Source organism: Bos indicus, chromosome 28 (genome assembly GCF_029378745.1).
Source record: "Bos indicus isolate NIAB-ARS_2022 breed Sahiwal x Tharparkar chromosome 28, NIAB-ARS_B.indTharparkar_mat_pri_1.0, whole genome shotgun sequence".
In the NCBI taxonomy this organism is placed as follows: domain Eukaryota; kingdom Metazoa; phylum Chordata; class Mammalia; order Artiodactyla; family Bovidae; genus Bos; species Bos indicus.
In genome coordinates, this window is record NC_091787.1 from 27757062 (window position 1) to 27780888 (window position 23827).

The following is a 23827-nucleotide window of genomic DNA, read 5'->3' on the forward strand; positions in this document are numbered from 1 at the left end:
GCAGAACAGCACCTAGTTCATTTGAGGAGGTGGAAGAGGGTCAAAGTGGCTAGAGCGTGGAGGAGGAGGAGGTGAGCAGAGGGAAGCAGAGCTAGACAGGGCCAGGCTGTCCAGGGCCATGGAAGGGATTCTCTGATATTTATCTTAAGGTCAGCAAGAGGCCACTGGGGAGTTATTGAAGCACAGGAGACAGGGTTGTGGGAACACACTCAGATGTGTGTTTCTAGGGGAGTGCACATTGCAGGCACCCAGTTGGGCGGCCACGGCCATGTGCCAGTGGTGAGCTGGCAGTGAGAGTGAGGGAGAGCTGTCCACTGATGTTTGGGGAAGAAATTGCAAAGAGGACTCTGGTTTCTGGCTTAGCACCTGGACGCAGAGGGGGTGTAAAGCCATCAGAGTAAGGGATGCAGTTTCCAGGGGAGACTGAGAGCCTGCTCTTGAACGAGTGGCTTCTAAAAGTATCTTGATGACATCATGCGGAGGTGTCAAGTGGGCAGTGGCCTGTTCAGATCCCAGAGGGGCCTCCACGGAGGTTGGGGGTCCCTTGACTGCAGCAGCCAGAGTTAAGGAGCAGCTCTGCTTGTCTGACTCCTGCTGGTAACAGAAGCCAGAAGAGAGGCCCAGTGGGGTGGGGTCAGTTGGAGGCTGGCCACGTGCTCCAGCCTGCCTGGAGCCTGTTATCTGCACGGTGATGGAGTGCATTTCTCGGTACCATAGTAGATTTGGGCTCAGCAGTTGGCTCTAAGTGCTTCTGGCCCTGACGTTTGGAGACAAGCACCGTGGGCTGCAGGAGGGCTGGGATGGGGGAGGGAGCCCAGGGGACGGGAGCCACAGCCTGCTGGGGCCTGCTGCTTGTCTGAATAAATACATGTTTACCCGACAGCCACACATATACCTCACGTCACACCCTGTCACCCTGGTGGGGTGGGGATTGGGGTGTTCGAGGGCAGGAAGGGGAGAGTATGTCTGTGTGTAAGGGAGGTGATGGCCTGTGGGTTTGTGCTCTGAAGTCCAGTGGCCTCAGAGGACAGGAATATTTCAAAGTCCAGGTAGGAAGGACAGAGTCTGAAAATGCCTCCCTTGTTTTTCTTCCTTCATTTAGCTAAGATCTTTGCCAGAAACACCAACTCTTCTCCAAGCGATGATGCTGGGAAACAGGGGAGTCAGAATCTGGGACAGGTATTGAGGTCGGCTGGGGAGACTCAACATAAAGCCCTTGACTTGGGGAACCAGAGGGAAATTTAATTAATATGTATGTGCAACTTCTTTGTCGATTTCTAGGGGTGTGATGATGCCAGCTCTGACCCAGGAGCACAATCTGTATTCACTCACAGAGGCACAAGGAAGAAGGAAGTAGTACAATTCCCAAGGTAGTACTTAGTGGTTGTCATTTTGTCCTTTAGGGGAACAAGGGAACTACTTTCATAAAATAAATACTTCATTTAAGATCCATATTGAGCTGCCTCTTGTTAGATTGCAAGGCCTGACGAGGCCACAGGCTTTGCCATATCTATTGGATGTAGCCTAAGCTCAGACAAAGTCCTGTGAGAGTTCTCCTTGAGAAACCAGCTCTAAGTTAGCTTGAAAGAAGTGACAGCCTGCCTGCAATCACCATAATTGATAGCTTGTGAGGCAGAGACAGTAAATAATTGTTCCACAAGTTTCAAGAGCAAGCGTAATTAGTACCGTTAACAATCTTAGGTGATTAATTGGTTCATTCAGTACCAGTGTGAATGGGGGAGAACATGAGTGGGAGAGGGGGGCTTGGAGGCTCCCCAAACTCCCAGCCATGGTCCATTGCTCGTCAGCCAGGATCTAGCCTCTGAAACAGCATCTGATAGTCAGGTGGCATTAACCTCTGAGAACTGGGACTCCAGGGGCCAGGGCAGAGGGCAGGTCATAGAGCAAGAGCTCACTGAGTGTGGCCACATCAGTGAAGACTCGAGGGAAGAAGGAATTGGATTTGACTTCCATGCTGTTTCATGATAGCCAAAGGTCAGAAAGCTGTTGTTTGTGGAAATAAAACAGATCGATTGATTCATGTAGGAGGGGAGGAAGCAACTGATTCATCGAGCTCTAGGCTCCCTGGGTTAGAGGGACCGCAGGAGCCCACATAACCAGTCTCTTGGCCACTGAGCTGAACTGCTCTTGGGCATCCCTGTCAGAGGAGACTGGATTATATTTTTAAATTCTCCAAGGAAAGATGTTCTAAAACAGGGATAGCACACAGCTTTCAAGTCATGCATCAACTTCAATCCAATGATAGAAGCTGCTTAGAGCACTGGGTTGGGAATCCTGCAGCCAAAACTGAGGAAGAGCTCTGTGATCGTTTGGCATTGTCTGCCCTGAGTCCAGAGAGGAGAAGAGGCAGCCTGAGTGCCAGCCTCTGGCAGATCTTTAGAACCTGCCTGAGTCACCCAGGCTGATCTGACACTTTGCTCCAGTGTGGTTTCCTGGGGCCTCAATTACTGCCGTTTAGGAGCAAAAATGGTCTTTGTCTCGCCTTTAGGGGACTGAGAGGTTGTGGGAGACAAAGCGAGTGATGGCTATAGACCCGACTTGTTGAAGGCCTCTCTCTTACTCCTGGAAGACCGGGGAGATTACAACATGAAGCCCTGAGCAGCGGGCTGCAGAGTCTGGTCCAGCCTGTCAGGTTCATCCAGGCTGTACTTTGCCTTTGTCTGGATGCCAACCCTGACTAGGCAGATGGCATCTTCTTGCCGGAAAGAGCTGGTGCACTGGGCGCTTTGCAGTAGGGCAGAGCTGAGTCCCAAGCTTGGCCCCTCCTTGCTCAAACTGTCTAAACCTGTTTCCTGCCCTTTACAATGGGATGCAGCCTCCAGGACCATGGTGAGCACTGAAAAGGAGAAAGTGGATACAACTCCTAGTACAGTGCTGGTCAATGAACACCTGAACTCTCTCCCTGAAACATTAAGACCAGTCGGACTGGGGGAACCTCTGCAGAACAAATGGTGGCCATAGCTGCACCCCTTCAACCCTCATTAAGCCCGGCTCCCCCTCCAGGGTTCTCTTGCTGTTGTTTCTTCCCCATCATCCCATCCTCAGGGCCAGAGAGCACACACTGGGTGTGCTGGATTTGGGGGCCAACCCCACTCTCCTGACATGTGGGTCCTGAGCCTGGGGAAGGGCTCTGGGGAGAGAATGTGGAATTCTCTAGGGGTCGAGGTGAGGGGAAAAGGGAGCAAAAGCAGATGTAGCAAAGTCTAGAAGAGGCTTCCCCTTCCTTGGCCACGGGCTGCCTCCCCCACCAAAAGGCAGAGGCACATTCGCAGCAGCAAACATACTCGCATATTTGCAAGCTACAGTACAAACGAGCGGCAAACCTAATGATTCGTGATTATTATTTGAAGGGTCCCACTGTTACAGATTTATTTGTCATTTCTTGTAATAACACCGATGGTAATGAATTCATTTGTATTAATGTGAGTGTCACGCGGACTTCCGTCGAAATTCTGCATTAATTAATGTACCATTAAAACAAAGTGTCGCCCAATTAATATCAAACGGAGGTAAGGCTGCCAGGGTCCTCTTCATCTGGGTTTCATTTGTAATTCATGGTATTAGCACCCTGCTTAATGAAAGTCATTTGCAATTCCTACCCATGGTCTCTCCCACGTCCTAGGGGAAGGCCAGTGGCCCTCAGAGCTGGCTTCACTGGGCACCCTGGGGCCAGGAGGAGGAGGGCTGGGGGAGAGTCGGTTTCTTGGTAGAAACTGGCCTCCGCAGTTCTTAACTCCAGGAGTGGCATGGGGAGACCCTGGGAACTTGCTGACCCAATTGGTCATTGAGTTGAATCGTCCAGGACACGTGGAAGCACCTTCTCTGGGTTCTGTTAAGAAAGGGGAGGCTGGTTTGTTTCTTGTCGAGTCTGGTCTTAACAGATGAGACCATGCTGTCCTAGAAACACCTTCGAGCAGGGTGCATCTGGGACTCTGGGTCTCTATCTTGTCTTGGGGTCAGTCTGGTGGTCTGTGTGAGCCAAGACTCTCGCCTGTCCCTGAGGCCAGTGTGGTGGTCCTCAGTCTACCAGGCACAGTAGACCACAGAGTTGGGCTCCTTGCCTTGTTTTTCCCACAATCCCCTTGAAGGGACCCTCTCCCCAGAGCCTTAGGAACAGACGCTTCACGCCACCCCGGCCTTTAAAGCCTCAGGACCCCTATCATGGGAAAGTTCTCAAGGACAACAGAGCAGGGCGCCCTCCTCCTGCCCAGGTGTGTTGCTTGGATGAGTGGGTCTCACTGAGTCACCCCCACCAAAGCAGGAGAATGGGAGACTGCCATTACCTGGTTGTAAAGAGATTCGTCACATTGATGGGAGCTGTTGCTGCCACTGTTACGATGGGCCAGGCACTGGGCTGAGTGTTTCATAATCATCTTCATCATTTATGAAGTCCTTCATCTAGGACTCACAAATCCCAGAGGCAGGTATTTTTATCTCCATTTTCTAGATGAGGAAACTGAGGCTCCAAGAGTCTTAGTACTTTCCCAACATCACGCAGAAGTGGAAGAGGGGGCAGGACAGACATCTGGGTTGGTTGCAGTGTCTTAGTATCTTCCTGTCCTTTTGGGACCGTTTGAGAGCTAGTGAGAGAGAGAGCCCCCAAGGTGCCCTTTGCTCTTCCCGGAATGAATGTTCTTCCTCAGCTTGTTGCCCACACTCAGGGTCTGTGCTCTGCAATACTAGTGCCGAGCAAACACCTACCACCAGCGGCGTGGCTTTTCAACCTGTGTTCTGTGCACGTGAGAGTGTAATATGTCTCAGTAGAGAGCAACACACTGAAAAAGAAGGACAGGGAGAGGCACATGCCTTTATTACTTTTGGCTCAGTGCATGCTGCCTTTATATCTTCTGAAGATAGCCTCAAATGAAGAGACTGGCTTTGTAGCAGGAGAGCCTTGGATTAGATTTCAGGAAGGACTTACAGTCATACCCTTGTAGAGCAGGAAGGGAATGTGGAGAGAATGGGCTTCAACTCCCTCACTTGACGAATGAGGACTTGAAGGCCAAAGAGGCTTGTAACTTGCCCAGGGTCCCACGGAACCACATTGATTTTAGGTCTTCTGCCCCCTGGCCCAGTGCTCCTTGTACTTGAAGGGTAAGAATGATGGATGTTCACACTCATTATCAGAGAAATGCAAATCAAAACCACAATGAGGTACCTTCTCACACCAGTCAGAATGGCTGCCATCAAAAAGTCTACAAACAATAAATGCTGGAGAGCGTGCGGAGAAAAGGGAACCCTCTTACACTGTTGGTGGGAATGCAAACTAGTACAGCCTCTAGGGAGCACAGTGTGGAGATTCCTTAAAAAACTGGAAATAGAACTGCCATACAACCCAGCAGTCCCACTGCTGGGCATACACACCGAGGAAACCAGAATTGAAAGGGACACGTGTACCCCAATGTTCATCACAGCACTGTTTATAATAGCCAGGACATGGAAGCAACCTAGATGTCCATTAGCAGATGAATGGATAAGGAAGCTGTGGTACATATACACAATGGAGTATTAGTCAGCTATAAAAAGGAACGCATTTGAGTCAGTTCTAATGAGGTGGATGAAACTGGAGCCTATTATACAGAGTGAAGTAAGTCAGAAAGAGAAGCATCAATACAGTATATTAATGCATATATATGGAATTTAGAAAGACAGTAACAATGACCCTATATGCAAGACAGCAAAAGAGACACAGATGTAAAGTACAGACTTTTGGACTATGTGAGAGAAGGCGAATGTAGGATGATTTGAGAGAATAGCATTGAAACATGTATATTACCATATGTAAAATAGGTGACCAGTACAAGTTCGATGCATGAAGCAGGGTACTCACAGTTGGTGCTCTGGGACAACCCAGAGGGATGGGGTGGGGAAGAAGGTGAGAGGGGATTCAGGATGGGGGGACACATGTACACCCGTGACTGATTCATGTCGATGTATGGCAGAAACCACCACAATCTTGTAAAGTAATTAGCTTCCAATTAAAATAAATTAATTTAAAAAAAGAGTGATGGATGTTGAGGGAGTCACCCTCACCCTTGCCCGGACATGGGAGCGGAAGACTGGGGAGGAAGCAAAGTGGTAGGGGTCTGCCACCACCGCTATCTGTGTGACCTTGGTCAGTCCCTTCACTCTGCATCTCGGCTTTCTCATCTACAGAGCAGGGTGACTGGTTACGGCAGTGCTTTTCACCCTAGGCTGTATGTGGGCGTTCCTCTGGGAACTTAAAAGACACAGAGGCTAGGGTGGGCTGCAGCATTGATATAGTTTAAAAGCTCCCCACGTTTTCTAATACACAGCCGGGGGAGTAAACTGCTGGATGAGGTGCTTTCTAAAGTCCTCTGCAGCCATGATATCCCCAGTCTCTCTCCACTTAACAAAGCTTAAACCTTTTCCCAAGGTCCCATGACCCGGTGAGTTCCTGTAGCTGCACTCTCCCCACCTGGGTCCTGCGCCCCGGGCCCTCAAGCCTCCTCTCTCCAGCCCTCACCATCCTAGCGCCCCTGCAGCCAGGTATGCAGCCTCCCTCAGCCTGTCAGCCTTTAAGCCCCCAGGCACCAAGTGACAGGTTCCACTTATCACATCACACCGCCTGAAGGGCCAGCAGCAGTGGCCACAGGGAGGAGATCAGAGAGGCAAAACCCTCACCAGACCTAGACCACACCTGCTGCCTGCCGGGGCCTCTGCTGCCTCCTTCACCCAGCCCTTCAGAGTGCACCCCCAACTGGAGGGTGGAGCCCAAGGGGCGGGGGTGGAGAGATGAGCAGAAGTTGCATTGCTTGAGCTGTCTTCTTATTCAGAATCCATTTATTAGCCTCGGCTTCCATAGATGTAGGGCCCGCCCCAAGGAGATTTGCATATTCATTTTGTTTAACATGATTCATCATCATGCAGGGAAGGAATTTGGGGCTGGAAGATGGAACCCCATTTGTGAGCCATGGAGCTGTGCACAGAGAGCTCAGGGCAGCATTGGAAGCCTCGCACAACCCAGAGTGGGCTCCATTAGTACAGAGATGTGGGTGTGTGCCATAGGGAGGACCCCCACCCCGACTCTCATCCTGGACTATTACCTCTGCTGAAAGCAGAGCAAGGACCTCAGCCTTTAGAGGCATCCCCTGCCCTTTCAGAACTTTCCCCGAGAAGTAACATTCACTAAGTGCTTTACAGCTTATAGACCCTTACATCTGCCCCATGAGATAATAACATTATGATACAGCCTAAGATTGGTGGAGCATCCGTTATGCACTAAGCATGTATTGTGTGTTATCTCCCATAAGCCTCACAATAATCCCATGGGGCGGGTTTTCTTATTATGCCCATCTATAAGGAAACTGAGGCTCAGAGAGGTTGCCTAACTTCTGTAAAGTCACACAGCAAATAAAGGCTAGAGCTGTGAGTCATAGAGCACATTACCTTTTGCTCTTGCTCCTCAAAGCCTCCTTTATCATATCGTTCTTGCCCACAAATAACCACTTGTAATTGCTTGTAACCATTTTCCTGTGGAAAGATAAGGAATGTGCATACAGGCAGTGCAGTCTTGTACTGTGTTGCTCTGTTCAGTTTTTGGGATTGATGGATGAAAGAACCTGACAGCTCCTGGTAACTGACTCCTCCCCTTCCACCATCTTCCTGGTGGCACCTGGCACCTGTAAAGTCCTGAGCCTGGAACCTCTGCATGGCCTAAGTCATTCTGTGGCAACCCCTTTAAACATCCTTAGTAGGCCCTGGCATTTAACATGAATGAGAGGATCCAAGTTTCTCAAGGTCATCTTGGCCATCCCCCTGCCTCCTGGACCTAATACATTTGCTTACTCAGCACTGAGAATAGTATAGCATGGTGCTGAAGAGCCTGGGCTCTGGCGCAGCCTGCCTGAGTGCAAGTCCCAGAGTACCTGCTTAGTATACATGGCCTTGGACATCTGGAAAATGGGGATAGTAATGATGTCTGTCTCACAAGCTGCCAAGAGGATTATACAAGATAGTGCATGGGAAGTACTTACAACAGGGCCTCACCATAGGAAGTCCTCAGTAGGTGTGAGTTATTACCCTAGACCCCTGGAAGGCCTTTCTTGTTTTTAAAAAATCCCAGGAGACTCCATTCTTTATCAGTTGCCACTTTCCAGAATCTACCAAGTCTCATGACCAGCCACCTCATGCCTTAGGCATAGCCTCTTTCTGTCCTGAACTCAGCCTGCTGCAGTCGTAGGCTCGGGGACAGTGTCCTGGAACCCAGATGACCCTGGTTCTGGGACTCCAAGGTAGCTTTCTAGAGAGGACTCTTCTATATGTCTCATTGTAGCTTTCCCTAATTTTTTGCCTTAGAATTTTCTCCTTCTGCAGAAAGTTATAAAGATTTTATTTTGACCTTTGACTTTTCAAAGTGAATCATTGTATTGCCTTCACAGCTCTGTGTGGAAGGGCAGGGCAGGGACTGTTGTACCCATTTCCTGTATGGGAAAACTGAGGCATTTGATGTTTGCGTTGATGCCCTGTAGCAACAGAGAAGGAAGTCATATAGATTGTTTTTGGAAAGCTGGAATTTGACCCAGAGTTTCAGGACAGTTGTTTCTGATTTCTTTTTTCCCAGTCAGGCCAATGTGCATGAGGAGTGGGGGTGGGGGCGGGTAATCGTCATTGAATGGATCCTTTCCTGCCTCCAGAAGCCAGTTTCCAAGTTCCTGTTGTGGGAGGGAGCAGGGAAAGCTCCCAGGAGTCCATTGGGTGACACTCTCAGGTTGGGGAAGGATGAGATGGTAAAAGTGAACAGCCAAGGTCTGGATTCCTGCCTCCACTCTGATTCATGTTACTCCTGCCATGCCATAGAGAGGGAGGTGGGATCACAGTCCTGAGGGAGGGGGTGTTGAACTGCTGGTGTTGAAAGCAGCATGTCATGGAGACTGGAGCCAGCATGGGCACAGGGGCTGTCTTGCTGCCACAGCCCTTCCTGTCCCCTTCTCCCTGCATGGGTCCTGCAGCCAGCTGCTGGGTCACTCTGCCAGCCATGCACTGTCCATGAGGCATCACGCCCTGTACTGCAGCATGCCCCCTCCCTCAGCTCCTGCAGGTCTGCAGGTGAGAGCAGGGAGAGAGTGGCTGTAGGAAGGCAGGTACAGGGACAGCCCTGGAGTGTGGGTGCTGCATGGAAGTGGCACACAGGGATGGAGTGGATCTTGAAACTCTTCTGTTATTCATTCTGCTGGAAGGTCCCTGGGCCGGGGTGCTCAGTAGCACGGGGAGTGAGAAAAACTACCTGGATCTCCTTAATCTCTGAATAAAGAGATAGCTGGGGCCATTTCATATTTGGGTATCCTCCCTGGCTTTGAAAACCAAATTTCTGAGAAGAAAGAAGGGAGACCTCAGATGTTCCTCTGATGAGCTTCTTCCAGTCAGGCACGTCCAGCATCTCTGTAAAGCAGGGCCTAGGAGTGTGGGCAGAAGACAGTGTCTCAATCCCAGCCTGGGCTTGTGTACCTAGGAAGCCCAGGCAGCCAGGCCACTTCAGGGAAGGGAGAGAGCCTTGGTCCCCCGTGCTGGTTGGTGATGTCTGTTCCGTAGGAGGACTATCAGCAGGAATGTGTGTGGAGATGTGGAGAGGGCACAAGTACCTGGAGCAGAGTGGGCCAGCATTCTGGGGGCTGCTGTGTACACCAGTCTGACTGAAGCAGAGGGTCTCAGTAGGACAAAAACGAAAGATGAGTTTGGAAAGGGAAGTTTGACCAGACTATGGTGACATTCAAGTGCAGCAGGAACTTGCCTTGGACAGGAAAGAGGAGCCAGTGATGGTGTTTGAGGAGAAAAATAAGATGAAGGGTCAGTGCTTTAGGGCAGTAACTCTCCAAGATTAGTTACAGGAGCAGAGCTGAAAGAGGGGAGGCCACTGCAGTGGTTCAGCCATAGGGAGGTTTTCTCAATTTTTATATTAATGTTATCAGTCATATATGCATGAGTTTAAAAGTCAAATAGTAAAGCTAGGCTTATAATTAAAATAGCAGTGCCCTGCCTCATTCTTTCCCATTCCCGATTCCCACTCTGAGATAACCTCATTCAATTTCTGATGGCTACTGATAGTTACCTTATTTCCAAATTGCATGCTTATACATTTTTTTAGTTTTAGACATTATCTATCGACTTTCAGCTGTGAAGGATGAGAATTGAACTTCTACACCACCCTTTACCTCATCTTTGCTACACACACATACACACACCACTCTTAATGTGCTCTGCCCATCCTCCCAACATAATTATATTCCTCCTTTTAGCTCACACAACATTTAGTGTATGCAGCATTGTAATTATGTAAATATTATTCACGGCTGAGCCACATAGTGTACCGTACTGTCATTATATTTCCAGTGTAATTATATCCCTTCTTTTGCTTTCTGTAGAATTAATAATTACCTCATTTTGTTTGCTTGCTTAGTGATCTATAAACCTATCATTTGTTCACCCCTAAATATTCTGACATAATTGAATACCACCTCTCCATGTATTAAAAGTATATTGATTTTTAAATGCAGTTTATGTTTTTCTTGGCAACAGTCTCCCTGGAGCATTGATCCTCCTGCTCCAATCTGGACTGGGTATGCTCTGGCTTGCTTGCTATTCTGGAGGCTGAATGGCTAAAGGGGCCTGATGTAGGGTATGCATAAGGGAGGTAAGGAAGTCACTCAAAGTCCATTTTTCTTTCTCCTGCATTACATCTCCTGTTACATGGGTTCCCTAATATCTTCTATCTCAGTTTCTGCCTTCATTTTCGTAGAACACACCCTCCATTAATTTCATGAACAAGAATTCATGGGGAATCTCTTAAAATTCTGTTTTGAAAAATGTGTTTATTTTGCATGCATGTGTGTTGATAGTTTGGCTGGGTATAGAACTCTAGAATAAAACTAGTTTTCCTCATATTGTGAAGTCATTTTTCCTTTGTGTTCTGGCTGTTAAGAACTTTGGTGCCATTTTGATTCTTGACCCTTTGATTGTTCTGTTTTCTCTTTGAAAGTCTCTAGGATTTTTTTGTCTAAATCCTCAGTGTTTGAAATGTCATCGTTTTATGCTTCAGTGTGGAACTTTCTTCTGAACAGATAGTGTCTCTTTCCATTTGGAAGCATGTTCTTCAGTTTGGGGAGTTTTCTTATTTTACTTCTTGGATAATTTCCTCCCCTTGATTTGCTCTGTTTTCTCTCTGGAATCCCTGTTAGTTGGGAGTTGAATTTTCTAAACTACTCTAATTTTCTTACTTTCCTCCCCTGTTTAAGTCTCTTTAAGTTTTGTCCTAGTTTTGGAGAAATTTCTTTATCTTCCAACTCTTCTGTTGAGCTTTTACTATCTACTAGCTCTTTCTTCTTCTTGAAAGGTTATTTCAAAGATGCTGTCTTATGTTATCTCTCTCAGTTCTGTTCAGTCACTCAGTCGTGTCCAACTTATTGTGACCCTGTGGACTGCAGCACTCCAGGCTTCTCTATCCATCACTGACTACCAGAGCTTGCTCAGACTCATGTCCTTCGAGTTGGTGATGCCATCTAACCATCTTGTCCTCTGTCGTCCCCTTCTCCTGCCTTCAGTCTTTCCCAGCATCGTAGTCTTTTTCCAGTGAGTCAGTTCTTCACATCAGGTGGCCAAAGTATTGGAGTTTCAGCATCAGTCCTTCCAATGAATATTCAGGACTGATTTCCTTTAGGATTGACTTGTCTCCTTAAACATGTTAAAGATATGTATTGTTGTTACTCCTTTTTTACTATTTTCCTGTCTTTCACATTAGAAGCTCTTCTCAAATGTTTAGTGACCTTTAGTTGTCTGTTCATATTTAAGAGTGAGTTCACATTTACCTGCCTGGAAGCTCACTAGGCTTATTAGGACAGGGTAGGAAGGAGGGTGGGCTTCCCTGGAAGCTCAGCAGGTAAAGAATCCGCCTGTAATGCAGAGACCCCAGTTTGTTTCCTGGGTCAGGAAGATTCTCTGGAGAAAGGATAGGCTACCCACTCCAGTATTCTTGGGCTTCCCTGGTGGCTCAGATGGTCAAGAATCTGCCTGCAATGCGGGAGACCTGGGTTCCATCACTGGGTTGGGAAGATCCCCTGGAGAAGGGAATGGCTACCCACTCCAGTATTCTTTCCTGAGAAATCCCATGGACAGAGGAACCTGGCAGGTTACAGTCCATGGGATTGCAAAGAATCAGACATGACTGAGTGACTAAGCACAGCAGAAGAAGGAGGGTGCTGCGTATTAACCAGTGGACTTGATAATTAGGTGAGGACTTGGATTTGTATGTGTTGGGGGTATTCAACATGTAAATATTTTTTCTCTTGGGCCAGTTTTCCCTATCTCCTGCCTGGCTGTCAGCCTTCACAAGGCTGAATGATTATAAGAGGCCTGACTGGAGATGGTAGTGAGGGGAGATGCCGCTTTTCACTTAACCTCCCAGTTTTCAGTGCCTCTTCCAGCTCCCAGTCTGAGTCCAGAACCTGACTACCTCAGCCCCTCCAGAACGCAAACCTCATATCTTCTGCAAGAGCTGGGGAAGGCATCTGGGAGTCTTACCACTCTTCTTAAAGATTTGCAGCCAGTCTTCCTGTTTTGAGTATCACTTTGTGTCTCCACTTCCTGAGCTTTCCTGAGATTCTAAGATGCTAGCCAGAGTTTCAGCTTTCCCTTCTCTCCTAAGGCAGTTTCCAGTTGCGTCTGTTTCCAGGATTTTGTTGACACCAATCATCCGTTGTCACCTCCTTTCCTGTTCTTTTTGCGCTTATGGATGTATGCATTTTAGACTTCCATACTGTCATTTTGGTGAGGGGTTGGGACAGAAACAGAAATCAGTGGGTATGTTCAATCTGCTGTGTTTAACAGCAAGGCCTGATTTTGTTAAAACATTTATTGAATGCCTTCTATGTGCCAGTGACAGTGCTAGGACTTCAGAGGTGCTAAGGTAAATCACAGAGAGAGGGGGAGGATTTGAGGAATGTGGAAGGAAGGCTTGATAGAGCCTGGTGATTGGTGAGGAGTGGGAGGCCAGAGAGAGGGGCACATCCGGCAGGTGAAGACACTGGCAGAACTCGGGGATTCATGTTAGATTCATCCACTGGGGATGGAAGTTAGGTAAGCACTTTGATGCAGGTCTTTCCAGGATTCAGAATAGACAGTATGGAGCCAGAGGCTGAGAAAGGAGCAGGCTCTTGGAGATAGGAGAGCACTGAGCTTGCTCCATGGAGAATGGAACAGCTGAGGAGTCCAGCTCAGTCCAGAGAAAGTGCTTGAGCCACATTAGGGTATGCGGGGCTTGGGGCCCAGCCCTTTGAGGCTCATTCTGCCCACAGAGCTGGCACGTCCACCTGACAGTAATCCTGGCCCTCAGGGAAGATCTAACACCTTTTAGAGTCCAGTGCACAGTGTCTGAGAGAGAACAGACACTGGTCGACAGAAGAGATGTTGCAACTGATCTCTTCCAGCCTCCTCTGCAGAGGGAGGTGCTGGAGCGTGTGTGCACGTGTGTGGGTATGGTACATGTGTGGGTGTTTGTACATACCATGTGCCCTCTCCCTGACCAGAATGAGGGCACCTGAAACATCCACGGAGGCCCAGTGGGCACCCGCCTCTCCTGGTTCTCCTCCTTGCACCAGTTCTCTTCTTAGACCTTGCTCTCATCTGGTGCCCACACAGGCCTTCTTCTTGTTTGAGAAGAAATACAGCCCATATCTGCCATAGACCTCATTTCTTCTCCTCTATAAGCTAGAATGCCAAAAGCCTCCCAAACTTCATACCATCCCCAAGCTCCCCAGTAGGCCCCGGCTCCAGAGTCATAAGTGAAAAAAAGAACCTCTTTGGCATCAGTGGAGACCAAGACATGGGCACCTCCACTTTGCCTGGCACCACCTACCCCTCCACCCCCATCAGAAACGTCTTTACTTATAACTTTAATTATTCTAGTCACAGTGGGAGCCCATTTCCTTCTCCCCAGTGAAAGTGTGCAAATTTTGAGACCCTTCTCCCTTCTGAAATTCTTTTTGGGCTAAAACTCTCTACCAACGCTCTCTTCCCTAACCCAGACAACTTGAATCTACCATCTTTGGGCGTGTCATCCCCAGCCCTTCTATAGAGGAAATGAACCAGTTCTGCTTGAGCAGGAGCCCTGAGCTCACTCTCTACCCTCATCTCCAGGGTTCCCAAGGTCTGGGAACACAGAGGTGACCTGGTTTTAAATCCTACTCATCACTTAAAGCTGTGTGACTTTGGACCAGTAGCTTCATTTCTCTGAGGTTCCATTTCCCCATCTGGGAAAAGGAGGTAATGAGATAAAATTTGTAACAATGCTGACAGGTGAAGGGTTGAGTCCCCTCCGCAGGGACCAGCAGCCAGCCTCTGAGCCACAAGCTCAGTCCAGGAGGGTCTGTTCACCAAGGCAGTGGCACCTTGTCAGAAGTCCATCTGTCAAGAATTTATTACTAATGCATTTTATAACAGGCTTTATAATAAGATATTAAAGACTGTGGCAGCATCTAGCAAGCATTCCATAAATATTAATAACGCCTTTAGAGATGGCACCTACAATGGAAACGGTTGGGCTTGTTTCGAGGTTTGGTCCAGGACTGAGAATAAATCTCACAGGCGGGGAGGTGGGTGCACTATGAAGATGAAAGGGTATGGCAGGCTTATGTCTCTTTCTGATCTTTCTCATGCTGCTCTGAATTTTTTTTTACTTCTTGTCTTTTGTTCACAACTTTCCCTCTAGAATCTCTCTTTTGCTCCTTAAAGTTTTCCTTTCCTTTCTTCCCAACTGTCTTCCCTCTGTCTGCTCTCACAAACTCTCTCCCCCACATCCCCAGTCTGCTTTGGCCCCCAGTTCTGCCCCTTTCACATCCCCCTTGGTCTTCCTTCCGCCTTCCCCCTTCTCTCCCTTCCTCTTTGTTTGCACTCTCTCCACCTGTTTCTTCCACCCTCTGTGCTGCCTGTCTGGCCCTCTTCCTCCCTCGCTGCCCCTGCACCCCTCACCCGTTCCAGTGAGCACCCCCGGCCACCTCTGTAGAAACCCAGAGTAACGCGGCTCACACTGCATGTGAGAAGTGAGCTATTTATCATTATTATTAACGAACAAGATCCCTGAAATGGTAGAACTTTGCCAGAGTCTATTCCCTTGTCACCCCAGGAGTAGCAGAAAGATTTATTTGTCTCTGAATTGCACAGGGTGGCCCGTTTACAGCAGGTCCGTCAGGAGTGATGCGGAGCTTAAATGGGGAGTGGAAAGAGTGCGGGGCCTGCCCGGTCTGTGACCTGCATGGAGCGGGCCTCTCACCGAGAGGGATGGTCTGGTAGGGCAGGAGATTTGCTGGGGACTATGCCTCACCACACTGCCCGGCCCCCAGGAGGCACGGGCAGTGCACTTGAGGAGATGTCCCAGAAGCTGTGAAGGAGAGGACGGGGCTGGACAGGGGGTGCCGTGGAGGAAGGAGCTCTGGAAGCCGAGCTGAGACAGAGACATGGGCTAAGAGGCCTGTCTCAGGAACGGGGGTAATCACGTCCTGTGCAGCCTTTCCTCCGGAGACCAGCTGCTCCTTTCCAGCACAGAGGTGGACCCGGAGCCACTTTCCACAGTGAATATGTGGGGAGAAGTTGCCCTAGAATGGGGCTTCCCCACCCCCAGCCAAAACGGGCCATTTGGGCTACTTTTTCCTGGCCCTGGCCCACCTGCAGATGGTTCTGTAGACCCCGAACTCTAAGACCAGACACTATAGAGGCACTGTCCCACTGGTCCCCTGACTCCAGGCGGGCAGAAGCTGACTCTCTGGGGCATCTCTTCTCCAGGTCTGTCCTGGATGATTGTGTCAGCCCCATGGTCAAGCTCTCCCAGACCTACCCTCCCACCCCACATGCTCGCTGACCTTCATGTTAGGAGGAGTGTCTGGGGACACTTGAAAAGAAGACAGAGCCGACATTCATTCGTCCAGGCCTCTCTCCTCTCCCCATGTTACCTCTTGTGCCTTCAGCAGTTATGAGCTTTGCATTTTATGGCCCAGCTGTGAGCGTGAAAGGCCAGATCCCAGCAGGCGAGGGGCAGGATGAACCTGGGGCGAGGTATGCAGTGAGGAGGCCTTGCCGTGGCTGGATGCGTCCTGAGCAGACCAGGTTGGCAAGGAGCTGAGACCCATGCAGGCTGGAATGAGCAGGTGGTACCCACAGAAAGAACAGCATGGACTGTGTCTCAGGACCACAGCCAAGGACAGGAGGGGAGGGCCAGACAGGTTCTGTGAAGGCTGGGGCAGGGGAGGCCCTCAGAGCCCTCGTCTCTGCTTTCTGCTTTACCATGCCCTATGCTCACTGCAGATGGGCTTCCTCTACACCTCTGTTTCTGTAGCTTCTGTGTGACTTTCAGCCTGTCGTGGGACCCACTCTACCCCAACCAGGTAGCAGGAATCTTTCTTTCAAGTTCCCATGGAAAGTTGCTTTAATTTACAAGACCCCATCTGATTGGCCTGCTTGAGTCATGTGTTTACCCCTGGACCAATTGCATGTGGCCTGGGTCTGAAGTCACTTGGTACAAACACGGCTGCCTAGATCCATCCCTTTGGTAAAAAGAGCATCTCTGCTTGGAAGGAGGGTGGGCCAGGACACAGTGGGTAGTGTCTCTGGGTAGCGTAAGTAAAGCACTTGAGTTAAGACACCTGATTTCCAGGCACAGCTCTGCCATTAAGCACATGTGAGACAGAAAGCCTGGAAGTGCACCCTCTTACTTTTCCCATCTAAAAACTGGGGAGACTAGGCTGGATAATCTCCAAGGTGCCTTCCAGCTTCCACATTCAAGCCATCTTCTCGCTGAGTGGTGCATGGTCAGGCCTGGCCTCTGTGCTCCTCCAGGAACTCCTCTCACCCTTCCATCAGATCCCACCCCTCGTTTCACATTCTCCAAACCCACTCTGGAGGGTCTTCAGAGGTTCTCCCATCCTGTCTGCAACAGCCATGAACCATTCAACAGAGGTGTTCTCTTCCTGAATTCTGATCTACCCATTTGTCTAAATTCGTGATGAAGAGATCAGCCATTTACCCTGCTTCTAATCCCCCCACAGCACTTTAAATAGGCTCATCTCATGCCGCCTGTGATGGTATTTTATTACCACCATAATAATGGTAGTGACCATTTATGAGTGTCACTCAGTATTGCCGTGTGCCCGGCTCAGTGAGAGGTTTTCTCCCCACACCTTAGCTCATGTAAAAGTTTCCCACTACCCCAGGATATATAGGTAGTGTTAACAGCTCCACCTTTACATTTTCCTTTACATAGGGAAACTGAGACCAAAATAATAAATTTAACAGCACATGTCCAGGGTCTCCACCCAACAAGGGAAAAGGCTGGAGCTCAAACTTAGGAGGTCTGACTCAGAGCCCACACTCCGAGCACCAGGTGTTAACTGCCTACGATGTACTTGAAAATCCAGATGTGCCTGGCCCCATGGAGGAAATCTGCTTGCGTTGAGTGTCAACCTGTGAACGTATCTGATGTTTCTGTGAACCAGTAGCTGGGTGCTCCAAGAATCCCCCAGTGTATGTGCTGGTGAGAGTCCCCTCCCCCCATTTCCCAGAAAAGCATGGTGCCCAGGATTGGAAATGCAGGAGGTCAGCATTCTTTCCTCTCCAATGGCCTGTCCCTTCTAAGGGAATGGCTCCTTGTCAGGCCTATTTAAAACCTTTTCTAAGTTACGCAGAAGTTAAATGGGTTTTCACTGCAGGGCATGAAACATAATCCAAGAAGGTCAGACACAGGACCATCCCTTCCTTTCCCCCTTTTCCTGTCTTCTTGGAGCTTGCTCTTAAATCCTCTGACTAGATGCTCAGAGAGCCTTCGCCCCAGACTATGCAGTATGGATGAATGAAATGTCCTTTCCTCCCTGAGGCAGGCAGCTGGAGAGCTGACATTCTCGTGGGAGCCGTCTCTCTCCTCTGGGCACTGACTCCATGTGGGGTGTGCTCTGAAGTGCTGTCCAGCTGCCTCACTGGGGATTGGCCACCCTGAAATCAGAACATGTCTATCCCTCTTGTGGCAAGAGCTACAGGCTGCAATGGCATGCTGTGCTCTGGAGCTTGGGCCTGACACTGGCACTCCTGAGATGTGTGTGTTGGATGTAGAGACGGGGAGGAGGGAAGAGAGAGAGCTGTAGGTTAGCTGAGAACCTCATGAAGATCTCCTCCAGACCAGTCTCCTGTGGTTGGCATGTTGGGATGGAGGCTGGCATTGCTCACCCCAGCACCTGGGGAGTTCAGTTTCTGGGGCTTTGAACGTGTGGCTTGGGGTAGGTCCTTTGCAGAGTGCCTGCATCTGTCAGGGTTCCCCAGGAAACAGTTCATCTCGGATAGTTCCAATAAAGGCATTTCCGTGAAGAGACAACTTCCAGAGGGGGTGCAGGGCTAGAGCGACACTGAGGGATATTGAGGCTCCAAGGACTAGCAACACGGGCAAGTTCTTTCTACTCTTAGGACTGGAGGGGCAAGGGGAAGGGCTGGAGCCACTGAAACCTGGGGCTGGAGAGGAGGGGCTGCTGGGTTGGAGCTGGAGGGACTGGGAAAGTAACACTTCAAACCCTTTCTCCTCCTGCCTCCTCCCCAAACTCTGGGCTCCTACCAGCCCCTCCCATTGGCAGCCTGGGAATGCAGTGCACTGAGGCCACCCTGGCTTGGGAGGCGGGCAGGGGGTGGGTCATGGCAGAGAAGGGTGCTCGGTGGATCTGGGGACTGCAGACAGGGAATGCCCAGCACAGCATCATTAGTAGTCATGGTGCTTCTTTATGCCTCCCTGCCCTTCCCTTGGAGATGTTCTTGTCTGCCACCCTCTAGAAGGCATTCAGACAATAAAATCACAACTGCCATCTTCTGAGCACTTAATATATTCTGGGAAGTTTATACTCAGGAGCTCGTGTACTCTTCACATTAACTGTATGAAATATTAACTTTGATGCACAGAAAGGGGATTAAGGATCAGAGAGATGAAGTAACTAGCCCAAAGACACACAATAAGACTTAGGTTCCAACAGAAGTCTGTCCATCCCTGAAATCTAGCACCTGTCCCCTCTGCCCCCTTGTACACTTGAACATTTTCCCTCTTTTGGAGAGAAAGAGAGCATCTGTTTTCCAAGCCACTGAGCTGGGTAGGGCAGACCTCGCAAAGGCAAAGCAGGTGCAGGAACTCAGAAGTGTAAGGGAGTGTGCTGGTTTGGAGAAGTACAAATAGCTCTATGTGCCAGGAAATAGTAAACTGGTAAGAAAAGATATTGCACATGATCTTAGCCAAAAGGCTAGGATATGATACCTGCCAGGAAATAAAGCGAGAAGGGGGAGACAAGACCAGACTATGAGGCTTGTATCCTATGCAGAGGGGCATGGAGCATCAAGGATGGGATGGAGGAGAGGGGTCTTACCTGTCTGCCCCTATCTTCAGCGTGGTTTGGAAAAGGATAGGATGTAAGCCTGTCCATTCAGGTGGACACTTGCCTGGTGATGGGGGAGGGGCAGCACACTCAGAGAGAAACAGTGGCAATTCGATGGCTTTGTCCTCTGGAGGCCCTTTCCAGCCCAATTAGAGGTCTTACAGAGAACCTCCAGCAGACAGCCCTGGGGAAGGGCTTCCAGTATGCCTGAGACTGGTCTTCAAAGAGAGAAGCTTCTCGAGGTAGTGACCCAGGTCTTGGGCAGCAGCACAGAGATGGGCAGCTGTGTGATGTCTTCCTTGATAGGAGCCCTGCAGGTGTCCAAAGGTACTCAGTCATTGTCCCAGTGTAAAAAGATCACACAGGAATGTTGTCTCTGCCCTCAGGGAACTTTCAGGCCAGTCCCACACTCTGGGCTAGAGGGTACCACCCATGCTGGCAGGTGACCTCAGCACTGTGTGGAAGACTTAGGGGAAAAAACTGCCCTCAAGGTTTACAGAAGTGTTTAGAGCTAAGAGATAGGCTTAGAATGAACTATACCTGAATTTAGGGTCTTTGCCATTGCCTAGCTGGGTGACTTGGATGAGTTCCTTAACCTGTCTGAGCCTTGGCTTCCTTTTTGAAAGAGGGATCATAGCAAGCACCTAGAAAGCTACTTGTCACGGAGCTGATGGGTGCAGCTCACAGCCTAGATGTGGCACAGCACCGTCAGTGAGCGGGAGCAGGAATTGTTTCTTCCTGCCTCTGGGCAGAGCCTCCTTAGGTAGCCTGTCTTCTGATGTGTCCAGAGCTCACTGAGTCAAGAGTAAATTTACTCACGCAGAATTTTGCCGATGTGGCTTACCTGCCAAGCATTGTGGTGGGCACGATCGTGATGAGAGCTGACAGTTGGGCAGAGGATGCAAACAGATACTTAGAATACAATGTGCTAAGATGCTGCCATAGAGATTCGTTCATGTCTTCATAAAGGATGCTTACTGGACACCTGCCATGTGGCAGGCACCTGCTGGGCCAGGCAGATAGAGCTCTATGGTTTCTATGGAGCACATGTGCAATGAGAGACAGGCACTGGCTGGGGAATTACAGAGGAACTGTGGGTGATCAAACATTCCAGGGTGCTATGGGACCCTGAATATAATAGTGGCAGGGGTTGGGAGCATGGTAGGGGCTGACCCGCCTGAAGGGTCTGGAAGGCTTCCATGAGGAAGTTACATTTAACCAGAAACCCCAAGTCAGAAAGGGGCAGGGGGTCTATCTACAAACACAGTGTGTAGCAAAGGGAATCATGGAAGGCTCCCAGGAGGTGGTGACATTTGAGCAGGCTTTGTGGGCCTCTCTGGTTACAGGCTGCCATGGCCCAGGGATGTTATGTGGATGCCCCACCCCTAGGCAAGTCAAGAAATCTCTGTGGGCCAGCCCCACCACAGACTCTATGCCACCTCCCCATATTACACATCTTCCAGCTCCCTGTCCTTGGAACCTCCCAACACATAGACTCCTGGCTGCCCTCCAGAGCAGCCCATGCCTGAGGCTTGGGCAGCCAAGGGGCACCTAACAGAGAAAGCAGAACTGCCAAGAAACAGGGGTTTGGGGACCAAAAGGCCCTCATCCGGAACTTCAGGATAAGTAGATCATCTTTGGAACTGCTGCTGTTATAGCCACCAGGAGGCCATCAAAAAATGGAGCAAAAAAAAATAGATATAGCATTTTAAATTCCTGTGAACCCTTTTAGAATAAAAATGATGAAGCCGCAGGTCTGGTTGGCTGGAGGGACGTGGTTAATGGGCTTTGGGGGAATAGTCACTGATGGAGGCAGCTGCTCTGAGCTCCAGCTCACCCTTTTATTTGCTCTGTTTCACCCCCAGAACACACCGGTGGGGACGCCCATTTTCATTGTGAACGCCACGGACCCTGACCTGGGCGCAGGCGGCAGCGTCCTCTACTCCTTCCAGCCCCCCTCCCAGTTCTTTGCCGTCGACAGCGCACGCGGCATCGTCACGGTGATCCGGGAGCTGGACTACGAGACCACGCAGGCCTACCAGCTCACCGTCAACGCCACGGTGAGTCCCTGTGCCAGGGGCCCAGGCGGCCAGATGCCAGCCTCCTGCCCTCAGAGAAGGCACAGGATGTCAGCCTCCTTCCCTGCTGGGCAAGGCTTATAATGGTGTTGCTGATGATCATAATAATGATAACAACAGCTGATGTTCCTGAGGGTTCGTGCTATGTCCCTGGTGCTGTGGGGAGCACTCGAGTGGATTGTCTCCTTTAAACCTCACAACAGTGCTATGGCCCATTTTACAGATGAGGAAACAGAGGCACAGGAGCAATTCAGTGACCTCCAGCACCTGCACTATGGGTCATTCTTAGTGCAGGATGTCCTCTCACTCTGAGACCCAAGACAGGTGTCAGCCCAGCTGTGTCCTGACACCACCCAGCATGCAGGAGTCAGAGTCCAGCATCCTGGCCACTGCGCTGGAGCAGTGATACTTACACAGAAGGGAACATCCATCAGTGCCAAGCACTGTGCTTGGGTCCTGGGAATTCCAAGATGAATTAGTCAGGAGAGGGAAGTTGAAGAGGAATAATTATCCTATTTTATAGCTGACACTATTGAGACACAAACCGATGAGGGTGGGCAGCAAGAACCCAAGCCTGGGTTGTCCAGGGCCCCACGGCCAGGAGTCTCCAGATCTCCAGAACGTCATAGCTGCGTGGCCTCTATCACCAGCGGTTGCGGAGGGGCTGGAGGACAGGCAGGCCACGGCCTCAGTAGGGTTCTCTCCTTGCTCGCCCTGCTTCCTGCTCCTGGCCATGGCCTCCAAGCGCAGCTGGAGCCTTTAGCTGGCAGCAGGGCGAGAGCTGGCCTGTTGGTTCTTAGACTTCTGTTTACAAAGCTTAGGCCAACAGTTAAACAAATCACAGGAGTCCCTCTTGAGCCTCTGGGACTCATTAGCCTGACCCACAGCATCTACCACCTGGCCCTGTGTCACTGCAGGGGGGCTGCCCGTAGCTCTGTGGGCTCTACTTGGCAGATCACAGAGCTCAGATCCCAGGGGAAAACACACTGCATTGGGGCTAGGGACCAGTTGGAAACATGAGGTTCCCCAGGATTGGACAAGATCCAGAGAGGCCTCCCAGACCAGGAAATGCAAACTTGGTCCAGGGACCCTGGGGAGGCCACTGCAGATGATACTCATGTTCTTGCCTTCTCCCCTGGTTAAGTGTTGGTTGCCTGGGAGGACATGTGTGCTGCTATTTGTGAAACTGACTTCTGGGATCAAAGGGACTTATAAGACCGGAATCCACTTTTGGGGCACATCTATATCCTTCCGCACACCCTTGCACACTCACTTAAGGTGGTGCCCCTCCCACCACTCTCCATTTCCTTACACTGGGGCCCAGAAATGCACAGATGCTTGTTCTCTTTTTCACTGTGAACTTGTCCTTGTGGGATATTTTCCATCTGCAGTGAAAATGGCTTCGGGCTGGGCCAGTGGCAAAGAGAGCAGAGCTGGGCATCGGCACGAATCTGGGTGGCTGGGCCTGTTGAGAGGCCTGGGCTCAAGCTGGGATGGTGAATGTGGTTAAATTGCCATCAATCTTCCAGCGACCAGGCCTTGAAGCAGTGGAACAGGAGGGGCCCTGGAACTAACTCCCTTAGGTCTTGGTGGTTCCCCCATCTGATGCACAAGTCCCTCTGAGGGCTGACACTGTGCCCTTGGCCGCTGGGCATCTCCCCAAGGAGATTCCCCCATGTGGCATCGCAGGGAACATCTGGGTCTCCAGCCTCCGCTGGGTGGGTGGTGGTTGGGAAAACATGCAACTCCTCTGGGAACAAGTTGCTGAGACCTGTAGGCGCCAGAGTGACAGCTGGAAGCCTGGCCAGGTGCCTGCCTGCCAGATGTGCCCACTGCCGTCCCCTTTCCCCAGCCATGGAGTCCAGGGTGGGCTGTATGGGGGCATCTATGGCAGAGGCAGGGCTGCAGCCACAGGTGTGGGACAGGAAGGGCAGGTGCCAGACTGGACAAAGCCAGCTGCCCACAGAAGCCTGTAAGAGCAGATCATAACCATTGGCATCTCCAGCCCCAGAGGTCAAGGGCCTTCCTGATGGGCCTCCCACTCTGGCTCTGTCTGCCTGATGCCCATTCCAGTCCCTAGGTGAGAGCTCTCACCACTCTCTAGGGTGGTCCCCGAGCCTGGGCTGTGGGCCCCATCATCTTGGAGGCTGGGAGACTGTCTCTACTGTGGTTTGGAGGGATACAGCTCCTCCTGCCTCCAGACTCTCCCCTACCTTGCTGCAGCCATGACCCATCCTCAAAGCCTCTCCTCTGTCTCCCTGGCTGCCCCCAAGGACTCTTTAGGACAGCCAGCCCTTCCTTCTCCTTGAAGGCTCAGCATCTGTCTCT

At 50.4% G+C, this 23827-nt stretch overlaps 1 protein-coding gene across 3 annotated transcripts in view; it reads left to right on the top strand.

Moving 5' to 3' along the window:
* The window catches only part of LOC109553682 (cadherin-23-like), a 392820-nt gene that overhangs the window by 175193 nt on the left and 193800 nt on the right, over positions 1-23827 (top strand). For all 3 annotated transcript variants that reach the window (XM_070781989.1, XM_070781991.1, XM_070781990.1), the window contains one exon: positions 21287-21481. In XM_070781989.1, the coding sequence (XP_070638090.1) occupies positions 21287-21481 (195 nt within the window). The remainder of the gene's footprint in view (positions 1-21286; positions 21482-23827) is intronic.